Source organism: Pipistrellus kuhlii, unplaced genomic scaffold, assembly GCF_014108245.1.
Source record: "Pipistrellus kuhlii isolate mPipKuh1 unplaced genomic scaffold, mPipKuh1.p scaffold_m20_p_9, whole genome shotgun sequence".
Lineage (NCBI taxonomy): Eukaryota > Metazoa > Chordata > Mammalia > Chiroptera > Vespertilionidae > Pipistrellus > Pipistrellus kuhlii.
The window spans coordinates 31,285,032-31,305,393 of record NW_023425595.1 but is presented as its reverse complement, the minus strand read 5'-3'; the positions used below and the strand labels follow the sequence as shown (position 1 = coordinate 31,305,393).

Genomic DNA, 20,362 nt, shown 5'->3' with positions numbered 1-20,362 from the left:
TCCCTGGTATCTGGAATTTATTTATCTTCTACAATTGAAACTTTATAGCCTTAAGTGGAGGCCTGGGCAGGCCACAGTGTGTGGAAAGCTTGGCTTCCTCTGTCGCGGGGTGGGTAATGCTAGCCTCCTGCTCTCTTCAGCTCTTTGGCTGCTGCCATTTCTGTTGGGATTTATTTGTTTTCTATAATTGAAACATTGTAGCCTAGAGTGAAGGTCTTGGCTAGCCAGGGTGTGGGAAAATCTTGGCATCTTGGCTTCCTTCATTGCCAGGATAACCCAAGCCTCCCTCCTGTTTGCTCAGTGGCTATAGCCATCTTGGTTGGGGTTAATTTGCATATTTGCTCCTGATTGGCTTATGGGTGTTGCTTGGGCATGGCTGGTGGGCATGGCTTGTGGGTGTAGTGGAGTGGTGGTTAATTTGCATATTACTCTTTTATTACAATAGATAGGATGTTACTGTCTCTCCCTCTCCCTTCCTCTCTCTCTAAAAGTTCAATAAAAACATATTTAAAAGAAAAGTGATTCATGTAACCTATTGCAAATAATTGAAAATATAAATAATAAAGTATTTCATAATCTATTATTTTTTAATTTTAATCATTTTACATCTCTAAACATATTTCACAATACTTAGGACAGGGGAATTTTTAATAGTTTATATAAATTGTTGATGACTGACACCCATATACATACACACAATAAGTATTTAGGGGCTTTTGAGTCTATGTGTAGTTGAATATGTGTTTTATCTTTCAGCATTCTTCAGAACTGCTGATCATGGCTGAGTTACTTAGAGCAATGTTTTTTTCCTAAACAAACATTATTTTACTTTAACATTTTTTTATTTAAAAAATACTTTAAAATGATATTTACAATATCTTTTTTTTAAAATGTGTTACAAAGCTTCTTTTTTTTTTTAAATATATTTTATTGATTTTGTACAGAGAGGAAGGGAGAGAGATAGAGAGCTAGAAACATCGATGAGAGAGAGTCATCGATCAGCTGCCTCTTGCACACCCCCTACTGGGCATATGCCCGCAGCCAAGGTACATGCCCTTGACCGGAATCGAACCCGGGTCCCTCAGTCCCCAAGCCGATGCTCTATCCATTGAGCCAAACCGGTCTCGGCCAATATCTTTAAATCTAATTAAGACTTGATTACTATAGCTAAGGTTGCCATGTAGCTAATTGTGTAGAAAAAAAAAAATCAGTAAAGAGGTGGGAAACTTATGTAAAAAAACAAAATTCAGCTGAGTGAATTTGAAAAACTAATTGACTTCATTAAGCAATTATTGAATTTGAATCTAGCAGCCTCTCATCAGGCTACTAGAAGGGTACTGGGTGTTGTACAAAATGGAAGGTTTTCATAGGAAGAAGGATTTGGCAAGGGACACATTAGCAAAGAAAATAAAAGATTATGTTTAGACCAGGATATTTGCTTTTGCGGGGAAGGGAAGAGCAAGGGTTTTTATCATGGAGAGTGGGGGTGAAAGGGGCGAAGAGGGCCCATGTGACAGATGACCTTACTGGTGCTCAACCAGAAAATTCCAGAGTGGTTGATTAGCTTATATTTCTAGGAAAGTTGAAACTGCAATTAAATTGGGTATTAAATCTACAATGGCTATCAAGGGCTTTCAGCAAGAGTGATGCCATTTTGACTCTGTGGTTTTCTTTTTAACATTTAGTTATAAGGTTATAATCCTAAACCTTACTGCAAAAATCACATACTCTAGATTGTTGTTGCTGTTGTGTTAAACCAATAGCTTTGCATTTTATGGGCCTACTAAGTACATGCAGTCTATTATTTTTTTTTATTATTATTACCATTTTCAGATTCCCACGTTGTTCAGAAATTTCTAACTCAGCTGGGTTTTTATATAGCCAAAATTTCCCATCAACCTTGTTTGTCACATAATTTCACCAGGATCCGATTTCTAATCTGCTGACTCTTTACAGAGTACACAATGGGATTCATTAGTGGGGGAACCAGAAGGAAGATATCAGCTACGATGACCCTAATAACTGGAGAAACATTTTTGGCAAAGCGAGGAAGGGCAGCCAAGGTGACAAGAGGCACATAGAAGATGAGCACAGCACAAATGTGGGAGATGCAAGTGTTGAGGACCTTGAGGCGGCCTTTGTGTGAGGCAATGCCCAATACTATTTTCAAGATCAGCATATAAGACACAGAAATGCACACCAAGGCCAACATAGCTGTTTGAGCCGCAAACATTCCATAGATTACATTGACCCTGTTGTCAGAACAGGCCAGAGTCATGACATCCTGGTGAAGACAGTAGGAGTGAGATAGAAGGTTTTTCTTACAGAAACTCAGCCTCTTTAGAATAAAGGGGAAAGGGAGGGCAAATAAAATACTTATTGCTGTAAATATCAGGCTGATTTTAATGACTCTGACACTGGTCAAAATGGTGGTGTATTTCAGAGGGTTGTGGATAGCTATGAAGCGATCCACAGACATGATAAGAAGAGCTGATGACTCCATAGCTGAGAATCCATGAATGAAAAACTCTTGGGCAATGCAGGCATCAGGGGAAATTCCAGTGGCATTGAACAAGAAGATTCTCAGCATGGTTGGAAGCGAGGAAATGGACAGTCCGAGGTCAGAGAAGGCCAGCATGGAGAGGAAATAGTACATAGGCTCATGCAGAGAGGTTTCTGTTTTTATGAGAAAGAGGATGGTACAATTCCCCAGGATGGCAATGAGGTACATGAGGCAAATGGGGATGGCGACCCAAATGTGAGCATGCTCCATCCCTGGGATCCCAACGAGGAAGAAGATAGAGATTTCCACTTTAGAGGTGTTAAAGACTGACATTACACAGCTGTGATAGAATCAGGATACTGGTCTCAGAAGAGCCTTCCTGCAATAGCATAAGTAGATTAGCTCAAATGTGTATGCTTTAATCATCTGATTGATACGAATCTTGTGATTACAGCTAGTTTCTTTCAATAATTCTTTGAACTAAAACACTACCGTATAATATGTAAATAAGAGCAACATCAGGAACAATATAAGATATTAAGAGAAATATATTAATATGCACAATTAATCACCCACACAATATTTCAAATGCTTTTCTTGGACTTAACATACAGAAAGAAAACAATAAATTTCACTGCTTCTATTTCTTGTAGCAATTTTTTGGATAGTGGTGCCTTTAAATTTGACAACTGTATAGATAAATGTAGGATCAAATAAGGGCATCCCTTATACAACTGCATTTTAGTTATCAAATAATAATAATTTTTAAGAAACAAATTCTTTCAAAAATGGAGCTAGAACAGTTGAATAACTACTTTCAAGAAAATAGATCACTATCTCACTCATTACACAAAAATTGTATTATAGACATAAGTTCAAGAGGTAAATCAACAAAGGGAAATATCAGTTGTAAACTTTTGTTACCAGGAGGTAGATATGACAGCAAAAGCACAAACAGAAAAAAATAATGTAAGTTGGATTTCATAAAAATTAAACACTTTTGTGATTTGAATGACAACATCACAAAAGTGAAGACAACTGATGGAATGAAACTTTTTATAAAGCATATATCTGGACTTGTATGAAGAATATATGAAAGATTACTATAACTCTAAAATAAGATGAAAAGATCCTTAACATCATTAGGAAATTGCAAGTCAAAATTAAAATGTGATACAGCTTCATACACATAGAATAGCTAAAATTAAAAAGAACAACAATTATAATTGTTGGTATGGATGTGGAGAAATTGGAACTCTCCTACATTATTGGTTGGGTTTTAAAATAGTTCACCAACTTTGGAACCCGTTTTGGTTAGTTTTCAAAACTTTAAACATACAGTTATAATATGACCCAGGAATTCCATTCCTAGGTATGTATCCAACAGTAATGAAAGCAAATGTTTACAAAAATACTTGTACACAAGCCCAATATTCAATCAAGTGATGAATAAACTGTTGTATATTCCTACTATGCACTATAATTTGCTAATAAAAAATAGTATTAATTTATGCTACAATACAGTTGAACCTTGAAAACATTAAGCTAAATGAAAGAAATCAGTCACAAAAGATAACATATTGCATTATTCATTTGTATGAAATTTCCAAAATAGGCAAATCTATAGAGAAAGAGAATATATTAATGATTATCAGGGACTGGGGAAAGGGATATATGAGGAGGGACTTCTAGTTAATATAAAATACCCTCTTGCATTAAAAAATATTATAAGAGAATGGTAACAATTGTGTAACACCATGAATATAGCACAAACCATTGAATTGTACACTTAAAAATATAAACTTTATGGTATGGCAATAATATCTCAATAAAGCTGATATATAATCAAATGAAACTGCATTCTGAAATACTTACCTTTATATTTTTTTTACATAAGAAACTTGCAGTGTGGAAATGGCATTTCTGTTATTGTTAAATAAAACCCACATGGAACACTTGATATGTTCTCACTGTAACTGAGATGCAGAATAAATTTGACAGTAACTGAGATAGCTGGGCAGTCAGGTAGGGTCAAAGGGGCATGAATTAGGTATAAAATGTGGAATATAAAATAGGAATGCCAACCTGGGGTCACTTAAAAAGAGATTCTGGTTAAAGCAATGAGGACATAGATAGAGGAATAAGTCATTTGACTAATGGAGAGGCTTAGTCATCAGCTGAATAGCAGTAGAGGATCCAGCAGGGGAGTCTACGAAGATTGCAAAGTGCCCTGAAGAGAAAAAGGGAGCCTTAAATACCTATAAAACTTGGAAAGGCCCTAACCGGTTTGGCTCAGTGGATGAAGTGTCGTCCTGTGGACTGGAAGTTCCCAGGTTTGATTCCTGTCAGAGGCATGTACCTTAGTTGCGGGCACATCCCCAGAAGGAGATGTGTAGGAGGCAGCTGATTGATGTTTCTCTCTCATGGATGTTTCTGAATTTTTATCCCTCTCCCTTCCTGTCTGTAAAAAAAAAAAAAAAAAAAAAAAAAAAAAAAAAATCAATAAAATATATTAAAAAGAAACCTCAAAAAATAAAAAACAAAACTTGGAAAGCCTGAAGCTATCTTATGACAAGACTAATCAAAGAAAGAGTTTTTCTGCCTGCACTGTCTCTTTGCTTTGCTCTAGCTCTCCAAATTCAAAGGGCATTGTCAACTGGATAAAAAGGGGAGGCAGCAAAGAAGGGTTAGGAAGACAAACATATTCCTTCCACATTGGAGGAGGTGCTATCTGAAACTGATCTTAGCTTGGGAAGGGGAGAAGTACTACCGTGTTTTCCCGAAAATAAGATATCCTTCGAAAATAAGACCTACTTACAGATTTCCTTCTGAGTGAAATATAAGGCATCCCCCCAAAAATAAGGCCGCCCCTAGACTCTGTCTCAGAAACTTTGTGAAACCTAAACTGCAAGAAGTTGTGACTTGGGTGAAGAATTCATGGGAGAAAATCACTGACAGTTGCGAGCAGGCTACCTTGACAAGAAGTACTCATTTAAAGACAGTGCTATTGCTAAACATGAGAGATTTGGTCCACTGATTCTGAAAGAAATGGAGTCACAAGAAATTCACCAGGAAATTCAGGAATTGAATTGTTATGCTTATGTTCAAGAAGATGATGACATGATTGTCATTGAATAAATGAGTAAATTCTTGATACTGTAGGATTCACAGTTTGTCTGGTTTGTGTTGACAACTACCATACTACCATACCGTATACAGGTAATAAATTTCCTTTATTTTCATTTAACAATAAATGTGTACCGTATTCTTCTTCATGGAAAAATAAGACATCCCCTGAAAATAAGATCTAGTGCATCTTTGGGAGCAAAAATTAATATAAGACACTGTCTTATTTTCGGGGAAACAGGGTACTTATGACTGAAGATTCAAGTCATTAACTAGAAATGGTTGTCTTTCTCTGTAATAATTGTTTACTATAATTGCTTTTTTAATTTCACTTTTATTGTTGACACTATTACAGATGTCCCCATTTTCCCTGCTTTGCCTACCTCTACCCCCCCCTCAGTCTCACTTCCCCCTGGCTATCACCAAACTCTTATCTGTGTCTATTGGTTATGCATAAAGGTTCTTTTGCCTAATACCTTCACCTTCTCTCATCCAGTCACCTCCTCTTCCTCCCTTCTGACAGCTGTCAGTCTGTTCCATGTAGTCATACCTCTGTTTTTATTTTGTTCATTAGATTCTACATATAAGTGAGATCATATGTTATTTGCCTTTCTCTGATGGCTTATTTCACTTAGCATAGTAATCCCCAGATTCTCCATGCTGTCACAAAAGGTAAGATTTCCTTATTTTACAGCTGCATAACATTCCATTGTTATGTAAATGTACCATATCTTTTTTTATCCATTCCTTTACTGATGGATAATTGGGCTGATTCTAAGTCTTGGTTATTTTAAATAAAACTTTTTTTTTCCATGCCGGGACCGGTTTGGCTCAATGGATAGAGCGTCGGCTTGGGGACTGAAGGGTCCCGGGTTCGATTCCGGTCAAGAGCATGTACCTTGGTTGCGAGCATATCCCCAGTAGGGGGTGTGCAAGAGGCAGCTGATCGATGACTCTCTCTCATCGATGTTTCTAACTCTCTATCTCTCTCCCATCCTCTCTGTATAAAATCAATAAAATATATTAAAAAAAAACTTTTTTTTCCAGTTAAAGTGACCTTAAGAATTTTTATTACCTAAGAATTATTTAAAATCTCACCTTACCTGCCACAGTTTCCATCAAAGAGCCAGGAAAAGAACAACATACATTTAAAAAAGTTAAGTGATAGGAGGAAATAAAATAAACTTGTCTTTTTCCTTTCTTCTTAAATGTTTTCTCTTTTATTTTAAAATTAAATGTATTGGCATGACATTGGTTAATAAAATTACATACGTTTCAAGTATACCATTTTATAATACATCATCTCTCTATTGCATTGGTATTCCCTACCCAAAGGCAAATCTCTTTCTCTCTCTTTTTTTTTTTTTAATTAAGCCCCTGCCAGTTGTATTGTTATGTTGCAGCAGAAAATATAGACTAGTGTGGCAAAGAGTCATGTATTTTTGGCTGTCTAAATAAATCTAAGATTTTATGATTCAACTACATAAAAAGGATTTGAAAGTTATAGCAAAATGACAGTTAACATTTTATGAGTTGATTGTATTACTGTTTGAGGTGCTGAATATAATATTATTCACAATTATTCTCAATGGAGCCTTAAAATTCACACTCAAGTTGTAGAACACCGCTTGGTATATGGTGAAGGCATAACTCTTGGTATATTGCTCTCCAAAAAGGAATTGTTGAATTTCACTAGGAAAATTAATAATGTGGATGGATTTTTTTTCCATGTAGGGAATAGAAAATAAAGTCTGGTCCCAGATTTCAGACTGCTATATGTTTCAAAATAAGTTTGCAGAAACGTGTTAAAAAAAAAAAAAAAAAATGGTTTCTAAGAACCTTAATTAAAAACAATTAATGGAGTCAGATTAATTTTTATTTAAAATTTAAATATCAATATGAGTCCATGGACTCTACAAACTTTTTCAAAGGTTTGTTATCATGAGACATTTATGTAATAAAAAATGAGAATAGTTTACTCTCTACTGTTGTAATAGTCATCAAATGACCGTGTGGTAAATATAGGGGTGGTTGTTTCCTGTCTTTTCCATAGGAACAACTGTAAACCTACTTTTGTCCACTCCTGTAAATATAGCAGGTTGCAAAGTAGGTAGGATTTATGATGGGGAGCGGGGATGCAGTGTGTGTGTGTGTGTGTGTGTGTGTGTGTGTGTGTGTGTGTGTGTGTGTGTGAGTGTGTGTGTGTGTGAGTGTGGTGTGTGTGTGTGTGTGAGGGTGAGTGTGTGTGTGAGTGTGTGTGTGGTGAAGAAAGTGCAAGAAATGGAAGCAAGGACAACTGGCTGGAAAGCACCTTTGGAAGCAGCAGGTTTGTTTGTAAATATATATTGAGAGAGAGGGAGAGAGAGAGAGAGAGAAAGAGATAGCAACACACACACACACACACACACACACACACACACACACAGAGAGAGAGAGAGAGAGGACATTTGTATCTTTTTTCCCCATGTCTTTTCTCTTTTCTCTAACTCACAATCTGTAAGTGCAGCATGTGCCTGCTGATGTATTTCCAAGCTGCTACTTTTGTGGCCTCTTGTATTGAGTTTTGGTTTCCCATGAGTTACTATATTTTTGTAGGTTGAGTTTTCTTGCTTTGTTTTTGTGATATGTTTATCCCTAGACTCCTTATAAGGATATGATAAACATATGTGATAAACATATCCACAGCAAAATAAAGTTTGAAGTAGATGTACAAAAATGATAGGATAAAATAGTAGAGACTCTAAAGAAATTTCTGAATACAATTAGAGGAGTATAAAAAGTTACAGGTAATTGGTTGAATAGCTTTACATTCAAGTTTGCAAGTTATTCACTGCTGGTATGAAAGGCAGCCCTATGTGAACACAGTTGTTACAAAATGCCTTTGTGCCAAGTGCAAGATTTGTCTTCTTCTAATGTTAGTCTATTCATTGTTTTCTCTTAAAAGATCTCAGAGAGATCCCCACTGTCAAACGCTTTGATCCAAATGCAATACCTGCCTTCTCCTTTGTTAAGTGCTATGCACATAGAATATTTTTACACCTCCAGTTTCCAAAGGATGGCTCCATTATTTCCTAAACACACACACATACACACACACACACACACACACACACACACACACACACACACACACCATTAAGCTTTCTGCCTTCTTATTCTGACACCGGAAGACAATCTAAAATGAAGTGTTCAGTGATCAATGGAAAGCAGTGATTTGTTTGAAGGATACATATTTTTTAAAATAAAAAGTATGAATTATGTCCCTTTAATAAAAAGGAATCTACCATAGGACAGATTTGACATTTTCAATGCCACAAAACTTGTGCAACCTCTGTTGTTTCTGCTTTTTTTGCAATACTGTAGGTTTTTCTGTTTGCTTTGGTAACTGTTGTTTGATTCTACCTTGTCTACATAACAAACAAATTAATCTCAAATACTGTTCAAGATCTAACCCAGTAATGACTGTAAGAGTAACTCAGTGTATAGTGTGCTCTTCTTGACATCTTGCTGCTTTTTATTCTCTCTTTACTGGCATAGCATTTCATTTAAAATGTATATCATTTTGGTATATACTAACATACATTGAACAAATATCTTATACTCTCAATTTGGAGGCCTCTATATTTAAATTAAATAATTAAGTAGAATTTATGTAACAACAATAATAACAACAACAACAACACCTACCTCTACATCATTACTTATCATCCATGAACAGAGAGTTTTTTTTTTTTTTTGTAGAAAGATTGCTTTCTTATATAACAAGAAAGGAAAAATATAAAACAAAAATAAAAACCTAATAAAAAACATGTCATCTTAGGACAGACTATAGAGAAAGAATCTTCTAGTGGACACTATTGCCTTCTCACTGCAAATTCAGTGGTCTTGAATATCTGCACCCTGAAACAATTTATACTAACAAGTAAGGCAATACATTCATTCAACATTCAGAAAGTATGTCACTCAAGAGACAAGTCCAGGTACCTGGCTTTGAATTTCTCTCTGCTCAGCCAGTGATTCTGGCTCATCACTTGGTTGATTGGCATTATTTGGCAGGACTCTAGGCTTCTACCATGCAGTAACAGAATCATTGGACTTTTTAAAGGGTCAGGGTGATGATATTAATTTTCATCACTTGGCAACCACAGTCAAAAAGATATTTTGCTTGAGCTGCTTCAAAGGTAAATGGTAGCTCTGAATATCAGGAAACTTACCAGTAAGTTGGTAAGTTGTTGGAACCATATGTTAGAGTGAAGAGAAAAATGCAGGTGGCGTGTAGTCACCAGAACTTCAATGCTGTGTAGACACAACTTTTATTCTGACCTTAGAAATTGAGTCCTCCCACCCTGATGCTCTCCTATTGGTCCAGAAAACTTACAAAATTTCTAGCTCAGCAGACTCTATGTAGAAAAAAAGCAAAACTCCCTGTGGTGAACCCTCAAAGGCACTGGAGATAAGGAGAGTCTGGAAATGAAAATAGAAATAGAAATAATTAACCCTTTGAGGAAAACACCCCTTTTGTCTTTGCTACTGCTGGGGCTGACCAGCAGACCCTGAAGGACAGATGGATGATTCCCCTGACACTGATTGCTGTGAAAGAGAGGGCTAAGGGACTGCCTGGCTAAGGGAACCAGACAGCCTCAATCACCTGCCTCTTCAGGCTTTTATCTAACAGCAGTTTGAGATAAAGTTTATCTTTTAGCTGAAGTGTCCTTTAAGCAAGGACACCTAAAGATTAAGTATAAAGATTCTAGTAAACACCTGAAGGTCCACATGTACACATTTTTGTTAGGAAAATTTAAGGAACAATGTTAAATGCAAGGAAATAATGCACAGTTATATGAGCTATGCCTGTATTCCAGCAGGCTGAATCAAGATATCCAGGGTCATTTTTAGTCAAGAGACAGGTAGTTTCATGGGCCTGCTAACACAAGATCCAGTGTAATAAGAATTACACGAGGCCCTTGCTGGTTTGGCTCAATGGATAGAGTGTTGGTCTGTGGACTGATAGGTCCTAATTCTATTCTGGTCAAGAGCAAATGCCCATGTTGTGTTGTAAGATCGATCCCCAGGAGAGGGCCTGCTGGAGGCAGCCGATCAATGATTCTCTCTCACCATTGATGTTTCTATCTTTTCCTCTCCCTTCCTCTCTGAAATCAATAAAAATATATATTAAAAAAAGAAGTACATGGGGTTGCATAAATTGATGAATAATATTTTATTATGTTTGTAATAGTTTCAATGTTGTTTTATGCTCTATTTTCTGAAAATATATTGAGGTTTTCCTTTCTTAAGATATTTTCAACCAATAATTTAGTAGACTCTGCTTTTGTAAACTGAAATGAAACATTTTTAAGTCAGACCTGATTCCCATTGATTCCTTATTGTTAAACATCAATGGTGAGACAATGTGTTATTTGCACGGTTCAATAAGAACCTGTCCTTTCTCCCAGGTGGTTGGAATGTCATTTTGTATACCAAAAAGGTTGTAGGTTCAATTCCTAATCAGGACACATGCCTGGGTTTTGGGATCAATCCCCAGTTGGGGAAATAGAAAGTCCTATCTGCCTCAGCACTAACTCAGTAGTGACACATGATACAACTACCAATAGAGAGGTCTATTTGTTAGACCTAGTGTCTTCCAATTCTTGAAACATTCTTCTGATGTTAATCTGAAAGAAGTGAGATAAATGGCCATTGAAAAACTGAAGATTAGCATAGAGATAGGGCAGGAGTTTTGCTTGCTAGATCTGGGTAACTATATAATTAAATAGAATTGTTGGAAGTTCTTTTTCTCCAGAACAGATGGTGTCAAAAATGCTTAATGTTAAATTTGTTAAGTCAAGGGAGATGTTTGAAGAGAATGCTGATTTTGCTGTCTTATACCAAGCTTGTCTGTTGAATTCACCCAGTTCAGGCTTTATCTCATCAGCCCTGTTTCTCAATGTCTCCATCTCCACTTCAAGGAGTTCCTCCTTGGGTGTATGGAAACTCTGCTGCTCCAATGTTTTTCCCAGGTGTTATTTAGCAAACTTTCTCCCAAACTTTATAAGTTTCCAATAACTATAATAGGTATTATTTTTGACATATAATAGTGCCTCTAAGAGTTCTGAATATTTAAATCAATTTAAACATTTGAGTTATAAATCTCTCCATAATAAATCCTATTAATAACTTCATCTTCATATCAGTTTTCTTAATAGAATACTTAAAAATACTTACAAGAAAAATGGAGCAATAAGAAAATTTGTAAGCAGCATTCTATTTATTCTTCATTATCAACCTCTATTCCTTAACTATAAAAAAAGTATCTATTTCTTTAGAAAATTCTATGCCATCCTGGGAAAGCTATTTTATTTTCATTTTAAAATGTGATATTTTTAAAGAGTAGAGTGAAGGACAGTAACCTCCATCTTGGTTAAAAACTGCTGTTTAAAATTTTAAACCTGCTATTCTGGCTTGTGTAAACATTTGTTTGTTTAAGAAATAGGGAAAAATAAGACTACTCCCATTCCAGAAAGGCCATAAACTATGTTCCAGACAGAGTTGTCAGTGCTGGCACCAGGCCAAGTCTTAACATGTGGTCTCAGGGCCCCTTCCCAGCACACAGGCCTTCTTTCTCAGAAGGTCTGGAAGCCTCATTCCAAATTTGGAAGACAAAAACTGAAAAAAGTATGAATAGGAAAGACTTCCTCTATTTGGGGCCCAGAATTTGACAGAGACACTCTACTCTAAGCTTGCTAGTACTAGCATAATATTGTAATAAAAGACTCCAAATTAATTTGGCTTATTGATTAAGGCATCTTCTGATTTGCAATATAGCAAGAGTAAATAAAATAGGACACTGTACAGAAAATTTTTCAGTATGTTGTTTTTATTTTAGAAGAACCTACTGAGAATCAACTTGTAGAATAAAGTTCATAATTTACATTGAATTGTTGAATGAGGTTATTCATCATGTTCTTTATATTAAAAAGTAGAGCGACATTTAATGTATCAGAATGGTGTTATCAGGACTGTTTCCAGTCTTAAGTATATACTGAGATTGAAATAAGCATTAAACAAAAAATCATAACAGCGTATCAGCGATAAGTTTTTGATTAATGAGATCTACAAGTAGAAATGAAGGTTTTGCAATACTTAACCAAGGAGCTGGCCACTGCATCTTCAGTTCAGGTAAAAAAAGAGTTAAATTTAGGATTAAACTATCTCATTTCCAGCTGTTAATCAGGATAGTCTAATTCTGGTCCTTTTACTGGGATACCTTTTTTGTATTACAAAGGCCTCTGGGGATGACAACTCAGGAAGCTGTACCAAGAGGGACTAAACCCCCCCCAGGCATTCCCTTAAGGGAGCTCAGCTGAATTCCCATTATGCATATGAATTAGCCATTTATGGTTAATACCATATGAAGGTTCACTTGTTTCCAAAAGCAGAATTAATTGATCTCTCATCTGAAATTTCAAGTATGGCTTTTCTGGAGAGTTGTCACATTTTACTTTTCTAGGTTAAAACATTTGTGTGACTATAATTGGGTTTTTGGATTCATTTTTGGTACTTGCTGACAAATGAAATTTATACCTTATAAAATGAATAATGTTAGTTTTCTTTTCATGTTCAAGAGCATTTGAATTTCTTCTCAGAGGTCAATCTATAATGTCTTTGAAAAACATTCAGTTATGCCCTGGTTGGTTTGCTCAGTGTTTAGAGTATTGGCCCAGCCACCAAAGGGTCTTAGGATTGATTCCCAGTAAAAGCTACATACCTGGGTTGCAGGTTCAATCTCTGGCCCCATCAAGGTCATGTGAGAGGCAACCAATCAATGTATCACTCTCACATTGATATTTCTCTCTCTTTCTCTCTCCCTCCCTCCCACTCACTTTAAAATATCAATGGAAAAAAATATCTTTGGATGAGGATTAACAACCACACAAAAATTCAGTTATTAGCTTGTTGTAGTGCTTTCTATATGAAAGAATATAGCCTTTCATTGTGACATGCTTTGTAAATAATTTTTCCTTTTGTGTCACTAGTATTTTTATCTTTTTAAATTTTGGTGCCATGGGTTGGGTTCCCTTTGAATGAAACACTAAAGTGAACATTTATGTGTGAAAGTTTATTCGAGAGAGCTTGCAGGTTAAAACCTGTTGGGAGAGGAGGAAATCGAACTAGTGAACAGAGAAGTTGAACTCCACATGAGTCTAACAAAGGCTAATTCAATCCTGCAGAGATCTCTGGAGCTAAAATGACCCTTTAGAATGGCCCCGAATTATTAATAAAGAAAGGGCCTCAGCCTTTCTACCTACACACTGATTGGTCGTTGGATGTGGTTGAGGAAGAGACATGACCTGGGTGAGTCGGTTCCATTCAGAAGACAGAAATTCTCAAGAAGGAACCAAATGAGATCTGTTAGCAGTAACACTCCTACAGAGGAATGGGTTCTTCAGGCCCAGCAGGACAAGGACACCTGAGCGATGTACCACAGCAGCAATTGGAGTCAGTACTTGCATCCTTGCACCCACATACTTCAGCAATACATTTGGGATGTAGCTTCTTCAGGATTCTTATGGGCTTTTCAAAATTGGGAACTAACAAGGGGATGGTTAGTGGGATGATCTACAGCACTTACAGCTGCAGCTATTCTGAGACCCCAACTGTTAGACATTATTTCTGTCCTCATTTATCCATTTTTGATTCAAACCACACTCAGCTAGCACTTAATCCTTGACTACAATCAATTTAGCAAAATGTATCTTTTGCATTTGTCTATTTACCACTGTTCTTAGTCCATTTTGGCTGCTGTAACAAAAAGAGCATATCCTGGGTTCTTCAACAACAAACATTGATTTCTCACAGTTCTGGAAGACAAGAATGCTGTTGATGAGCTACTGGATGCAGCTGTGAAAAGAATATTTGACTTGAGGATCTCTCAATAAAACCTTCAAAGCTAAATAGCAAGGGGACAAAAGACTGAACAAAACAAAACATACTATCTAAAGGTTGTAGGGCAACTACAAAAGGTGTGATATGGGCAACTGGCAAACTAGAAGGAGAAGAAAGGGAGAAAGGTACAGAAGAAATATCTGAAACAAGGACTGAGAATTTCCCTCAAATTTATTTGAGACACCAAGCTGGAAACCTTGAGCAGGACAAATGCCAAAAATATTACACCTAGGCATAGCATTTTAAAACTATGTAAAATCAAATAAAATGAGAAATCCCAAAATAAGTCAAAGGAACAAAACACTTTACCTATAGAGAAACAACATAAGAATTACATGACTTCTCCCTGGCAACCATGCAAGTAAGAAAAAAATGGAGTAAAAAGCATCCAAAATTCTGTCTTAGTATATACTTCTAGAGAACCTAATCTCTAAAAATTGACTTTTTGAAAGGTCAATGAAATATTTATCAACTAGAGGCCTGGTGTATGAAATTCTTGCACTGGTGGTGGTGGTTGGGGGTCCCTCAACCCGGCCTGCACCCTCTTGTAGGCCAGGACCCGTTGAAGGGTGTTTGGGACCCCTCACTCCTTACTGCCTGCTGCTTGCTGCTCCTTACTTAGCACTGCTGCTGCGATCATGACAATATATAACGAGTAACTTTTAGCCAAAATAGCAAAATGTACATGCAAAATATATATTCTGAAAATAGGCAAAGAGAAAAGTAGAAAATGAAAGCAATTTTATAAATGTTTCAAAATATAATCTATAATTATATCTCTCTGATAGTAGTTTCAAAACTGATAAAGGAGAAAATCTGATTTGTCTTTTAACTGTTATCTATCAAAACTATAATTAAAACTACTCTTGATAGTAATTTAATAAAAGAATCATGCCAATATTATTCAAAGCCTTGCAGTTGGATAAAAAGAGAACTATTTCCTAAGTTATTTTGAGTTCTGCATAACCTTATAGCAAAACTTGATAAAGATGCCCTCGCCAGTTTTGCTCAGTGGATAGAGTGTCAACCTGCTGACAGAATGTCCTGGTTCGATTCAAGTTAAGGGCACCTACCTCAGTTGCATGCTCCTCCCTGGCCTGGGCCATGGTCAGGGTGCGTGCAGGAGGCAATCAATCCATGTGTTTCTATCATATTGATGTTTCTCTCTGTCTTACCCTCTCTCTTCCATTCTCTCTAAAAATCAATGGGAAAATATCCTTGAATGAAGATTAAAAATAATAGGATAATCTGGCAAAAAATAAGAAAAAATAAAGTGACACATCTAACTTGGGTTTATTCTAGAAATGCAAAGTCAAGAGTAAAAATCTATCAATATAATTTTTTGAAATTAATACGATGGAAGAAAATCATATGGATCATAAAAATCATTAATCTCAATGAACACCTCTGCTATTTCCCTCTCTATATCTGCTAGATTTGGGCTGCATGCATCTCATTCATTTGCATCAGCTGCTGCTGTAAGATGGACTTTTGTTCTTGGTGTTTTTCCTTATGCATTTTTTAAAGCTGTTTAAAAAATTAAAAATATATATTTTTATTGATTTCAGAGAGAAAGGGAGAGAGAGATAGAAACATCAATGATGAGAGAGAATCATTGTGCAGCTGCCTCCTGCACATCCCTCAGTGGGGATGGAGCCCACAACACAAGCATGTGCCCTTGACCGGAATGATCCTGGGACCCTTCAATCTGCAGGCTGCTGCTCTATCCACTGAGCCAAACCAGCTAGGGCCCTCATGCATTTTTTTTTTTTTTTTTAAAGCAACTTCCTGAGTGCTTTGGCTCCTGTAGTTTTTGTTGGCTGTTATTCTGACAGCTGAACATGAGGGTTTGGGTTGAGAGGTCACCTTACGTACTGGAAAATGTATGAACTCTTTCTCATCATCACACAATTCTCTATTTGAAACAGCAAAGGATTCTTGGACTGTGGGCTTCAGGGAAGGATCTGCAGAAAGCAGAGCTGCTCCAGCAGCATGCTAGTGATCGCTTCTCCAGGAGGTGGGTACTCAGAAGTGGGCTGACACTCTTTTACTTTCTTTCTCCTCTCATGGGCCATCGTTTTTTTTGTGTGTGGGAGTCTTGATGTTCTCCTAGCACTTCTTCAGCTGTCTGATATCTTGGCTGACAGTTGTATTCTTGGACAAGCCCCTGCTGGTGATGCTGCTTGAGGGTAAAAGTTCGGACATCACTTTTCTTACATGCCAGCACATACTCGTAACTTTCTACTAAAGCAAGCAGGATGCTCTTTTCCAATTCTGAGATGTATTTGTCAGGTTTTATAATTTTGTTATTTTGGACTTTCCACCCTATTTCTCCTGGCCCTTGGCTATCCTGCAGTGCCCCTGGTTTTTCTCTTTTGTAATGCAGTTGTATGACAAGCTTTGATTGCTAAGTCATCCATTTCACAGAGGTATCCGCTTACAAGACGGGCTAACTCAAACACATTGTGAGCCACACAATTAAAAAGCCAGGCCTTCACCCCAACCCTTCTTCCTCCACCAGGCTCCTAAGATAACTGACCATTTGGGCCTTTTGTTTTTTTCTGTTCCCACATTTTAATTTCTACTCGTATGTTTTAAATTCCCCAAATAAGAGAGACACCACAAAACCCTCTGCCCAACCTGATCTCAGTAAAAGCAGAACCCGAGGTCTGTGACACATTTCTACAATTTTCAAGATCAGCATCATATGTTTTTGGCACAGTTGTTAAGAGATGTTTATATTAATTACATCTCTGGGGATCCAGCAGACTGTGACACTAATCATGAAGATTCAATCTATCCCAGGAGAAACCAAGAGTATTTATAGAGACAGTAATTGTAGCCTCTGTATTCAATATAAATTTGACTTTATACTGATATATAAGATAGAGATGGAACTCTTCTTGGGTGAGAAATAAACCAGAGAGAGCAAGAACTAAAAGCAAAAAATTACAAAGAAAAATTGGAAGAAAGATGGAGGCAATAAAAGGGCTGGAAACAAATAGAGAATTACATAGTGATAAGACAGAAACTTAGGTAAAATGAATAGAAAGAACTGATAGCCAGGAAAAATATGAATATAAATTATGAGTATTTAGAAAATAAATAGATTGAGGGGTGGAGGTAAGAGAGAAAGAGAGAGAGAGTGGGAAAGAGAAAGAGAGAGAGACTCTACCTACAATGGAGAAACAATGCAGAGACAGAAAATAAAACTGGATTATTTGGGAAACAGTCTACTGGTAACATGATTAACATCTTATCAACGAAACTGGCTTATATGTAAATTTCAGGTAAGTGTTAATTTTTAGGTTGCAAATAAATAGTAGGTATATATTTTGGCATAGTTTGTGTTAATATACAAGGGCTAAAGAGAGTAAAATCACTAGAAGAACAATGTATTATTTATGCAAGGGAAGAAATGGATGTCATCCTCTTTAGAGGTGAATAATTTTGAGATGTATTAAATATCATAATATTTTACTCCAATCTTTCTCAACAATTTTAAGCTGATCAGTGGAAGATTGTCAGTGCAAATCTATTAAAATTCTTGTCAGCGATGACCAGATTTGTGTGGTAGACACTTTTGTCCCAGAATTGGCTGCTACTGGAAAATGTTCCTTATATGAAAACCATAAGAGGTACCTCCTTTCTTTCTCTGTGAGGTTAGAGAGGTTAGAGGAAACACGTATTGTATTCTGATTGCACTGCTTATGCTCACAAGGGATATAACTTTGACAAGATAAAAAAGAATAACAGGAACTATTCCTCCTGTTTGCCAGGGTCACCATGGTGGTCTGGAATACCAATGATACTATGGAGCCCATATTTATTCTGAAGGGTTTTCCTGGACTGGAGTATGCTCATTCTTGGCTCTCAATTCTATTCTGCTTTGTATTCTTGGCAATACTTATTGGTAACGGTACCATTCTCTCTGTCATTTGGATCGAGTCCTCGCTCCATCAGCCCATGTATTATTTCCTTTCCATCCTGGCATTAAATGACCTAGGTATGTCCCTGTCTACTTTCCCCACTATACTTTCTGTATTATGGTTGAATACTCGGGAGATCCAGGCAAGTGCTTGCTTTGCCCAGCTCTTCTTCATCCACACATTCACGTTCCTGGAATCTTCAGTGCTGTTGGCCATGGCCTTCGACCGTTTTGTTGCTATCTGCCGTCCACTGCACTACACCACCATCCTCACCAACAGCGTAATAGGCAAGATTGGTTTGGCCTGCTTGTTAAGAAGCATGGGAATTGTACTCCCCACACCTTTGCTACTGAGACAATATCACTATTGCCATGTCAATGTCCTCTCCCACCCATTTTGTTTGCACCAGGATGTTCTGAAATTATCCTGTTCAGATGCCAGGATCAACAGTATTTACGGACTGTGCATAGTTATTGCCACACTGGGCATGGATTCTGTCTTTATACTTCTCTCGTATGTCCTGATTCTGAATGCTGTGCTGAGCATTGCGTCTCCTGAAGAGCGACTAAAAGCGCTCAACACATGTGTATCCCACATCTGCGTGGTGCTCATCTTCTTTGTGCCAGTTATTGGCGTGTCAATGGCCCATCGCTTTGGGAAGCATCTGTCGCCCATAGTCCACATCCTCATGGCTAACATCTACCTGCTCCTTCCCCCAGTGCTTAATCCTATTGTTTACAGCGTCAGGACAAAACAGATTCGTTTAGGAATTCTCCGTAAGTTTGGGCTGGAGAGGAGGCTTTAAGTAATTCTATCCTCTGGTTTTCCCACTGAAAAATTGTGGGGCAGCTAATGTAGTAGATTAAAAAAATAAGATATTTGGGATTTAATCATCTGAAATTCCTAATTCACTTCTAATTCTCAGTTAATTAACAATCCTTATGAGATTCAAGTTTTTCAGAGTCAAATTATGATAAGCATGGCCTTTTCTATCCCCAAATTAACTATGAGACTTATAGTAAATAATGTATATAAAAGAGATTGTTTTGGAAAATTGTAAAATTTGTCAAAGATTATTAAATTATTATTTGTAATGATAATAAAAATATTTTTCCTTATAAAATGTAACTATGTCTATATAGTTTCCCATGCTTATGATCTAAAACCCAGAAATTCATATTTTTTCTCTCTCTCTTTTTCCAATACATTTGCCCATATTTTGTTTCTCCTGCCAAAATGTTATAACTGTTTATGAAAATATTTCTGACTTCTGAGAGCAAGTTTGAAGCTTGAGTTCCTGGCAGATCTTTGAAATGCTACTGCGGTTATTGGCTATGAGCTAAGTCTTCACCTCATCAGTGGGCAATGATATCTTTCTCCCACTGCCACTGTAGATCTAACTACTCTTTTAACTTAGCAGTTAAAAGATAGTGCAGGTCTAAACATTTGGGCAAATGTGTAGATTCCCTGTTCAGTAGGGCAGCACAGGATTTCATCTTTTAATCTATGAGTGGGTTGGAAATTGTGCACAAAAACCACCCTCATTTTTTAACAATTTTATTTCTACTCTTATTCTACTTGCTGTGCAGATCTTTAATATTGTATCTTTCTCAGTATTTTTATTGTGGATAACCGTTACTCCTTTCTTCTTTATTAGGATGATTTACACGTGTTCATTTATTAGTGATATCATCCTATTTCATACATATTCATTTTCTTCTCAGCTATAATATAAACTTTTTGAGTATGGGTCATGGCTGCTACACTAACATATCTCTATAGGTCTGATCTCCCCAAGCTATCATGAGTACTCATAAAATAGTTGTAAGTATAAATCCTATTGCCTATTTTCTTATCCAAT

The 20,362-nt window shown here is 36.7% G+C and overlaps 2 protein-coding genes and 1 pseudogene across 2 annotated transcripts; 1 reads left to right on the top strand and 2 right to left on the bottom strand.

Moving 5' to 3' along the window:
• Positions 1-1,894: 1,894 nt before the first annotated feature.
• Positions 1,895-2,836, bottom strand: LOC118713241 (olfactory receptor 51A4-like). Its single transcript, XM_036427648.1, has one exon. The coding sequence runs from the start codon at positions 2,834-2,836 to the stop codon at positions 1,895-1,897; it is 942 nt and encodes a 313-aa protein (XP_036283541.1).
• A 13,158-nt stretch (positions 2,837-15,994) lies between these two features.
• On the bottom strand, positions 15,995-18,360 carry LOC118713240 (annotated as a pseudogene).
• Positions 18,359-19,306, top strand: LOC118713424 (olfactory receptor 51L1). The gene has a single exon (XM_036427927.1). The coding sequence runs from the start codon at positions 18,359-18,361 to the stop codon at positions 19,304-19,306; it is 948 nt and encodes a 315-aa protein (XP_036283820.1).
• Positions 19,307-20,362: the final 1,056 nt, after the last annotated feature.

Excerpts from the sequence above, each read along its gene's own strand:
- LOC118713241 (XM_036427648.1), bottom strand. The coding sequence starts at position 2,836 with ATGTCAGTCTTTAACACCTCTAAAGTGGAAATCTCTATCTTCTTCCTC.
- LOC118713424 (XM_036427927.1), top strand. The coding sequence starts at position 18,359 with ATGGTGGTCTGGAATACCAATGATACTATGGAGCCCATATTTATTCTG.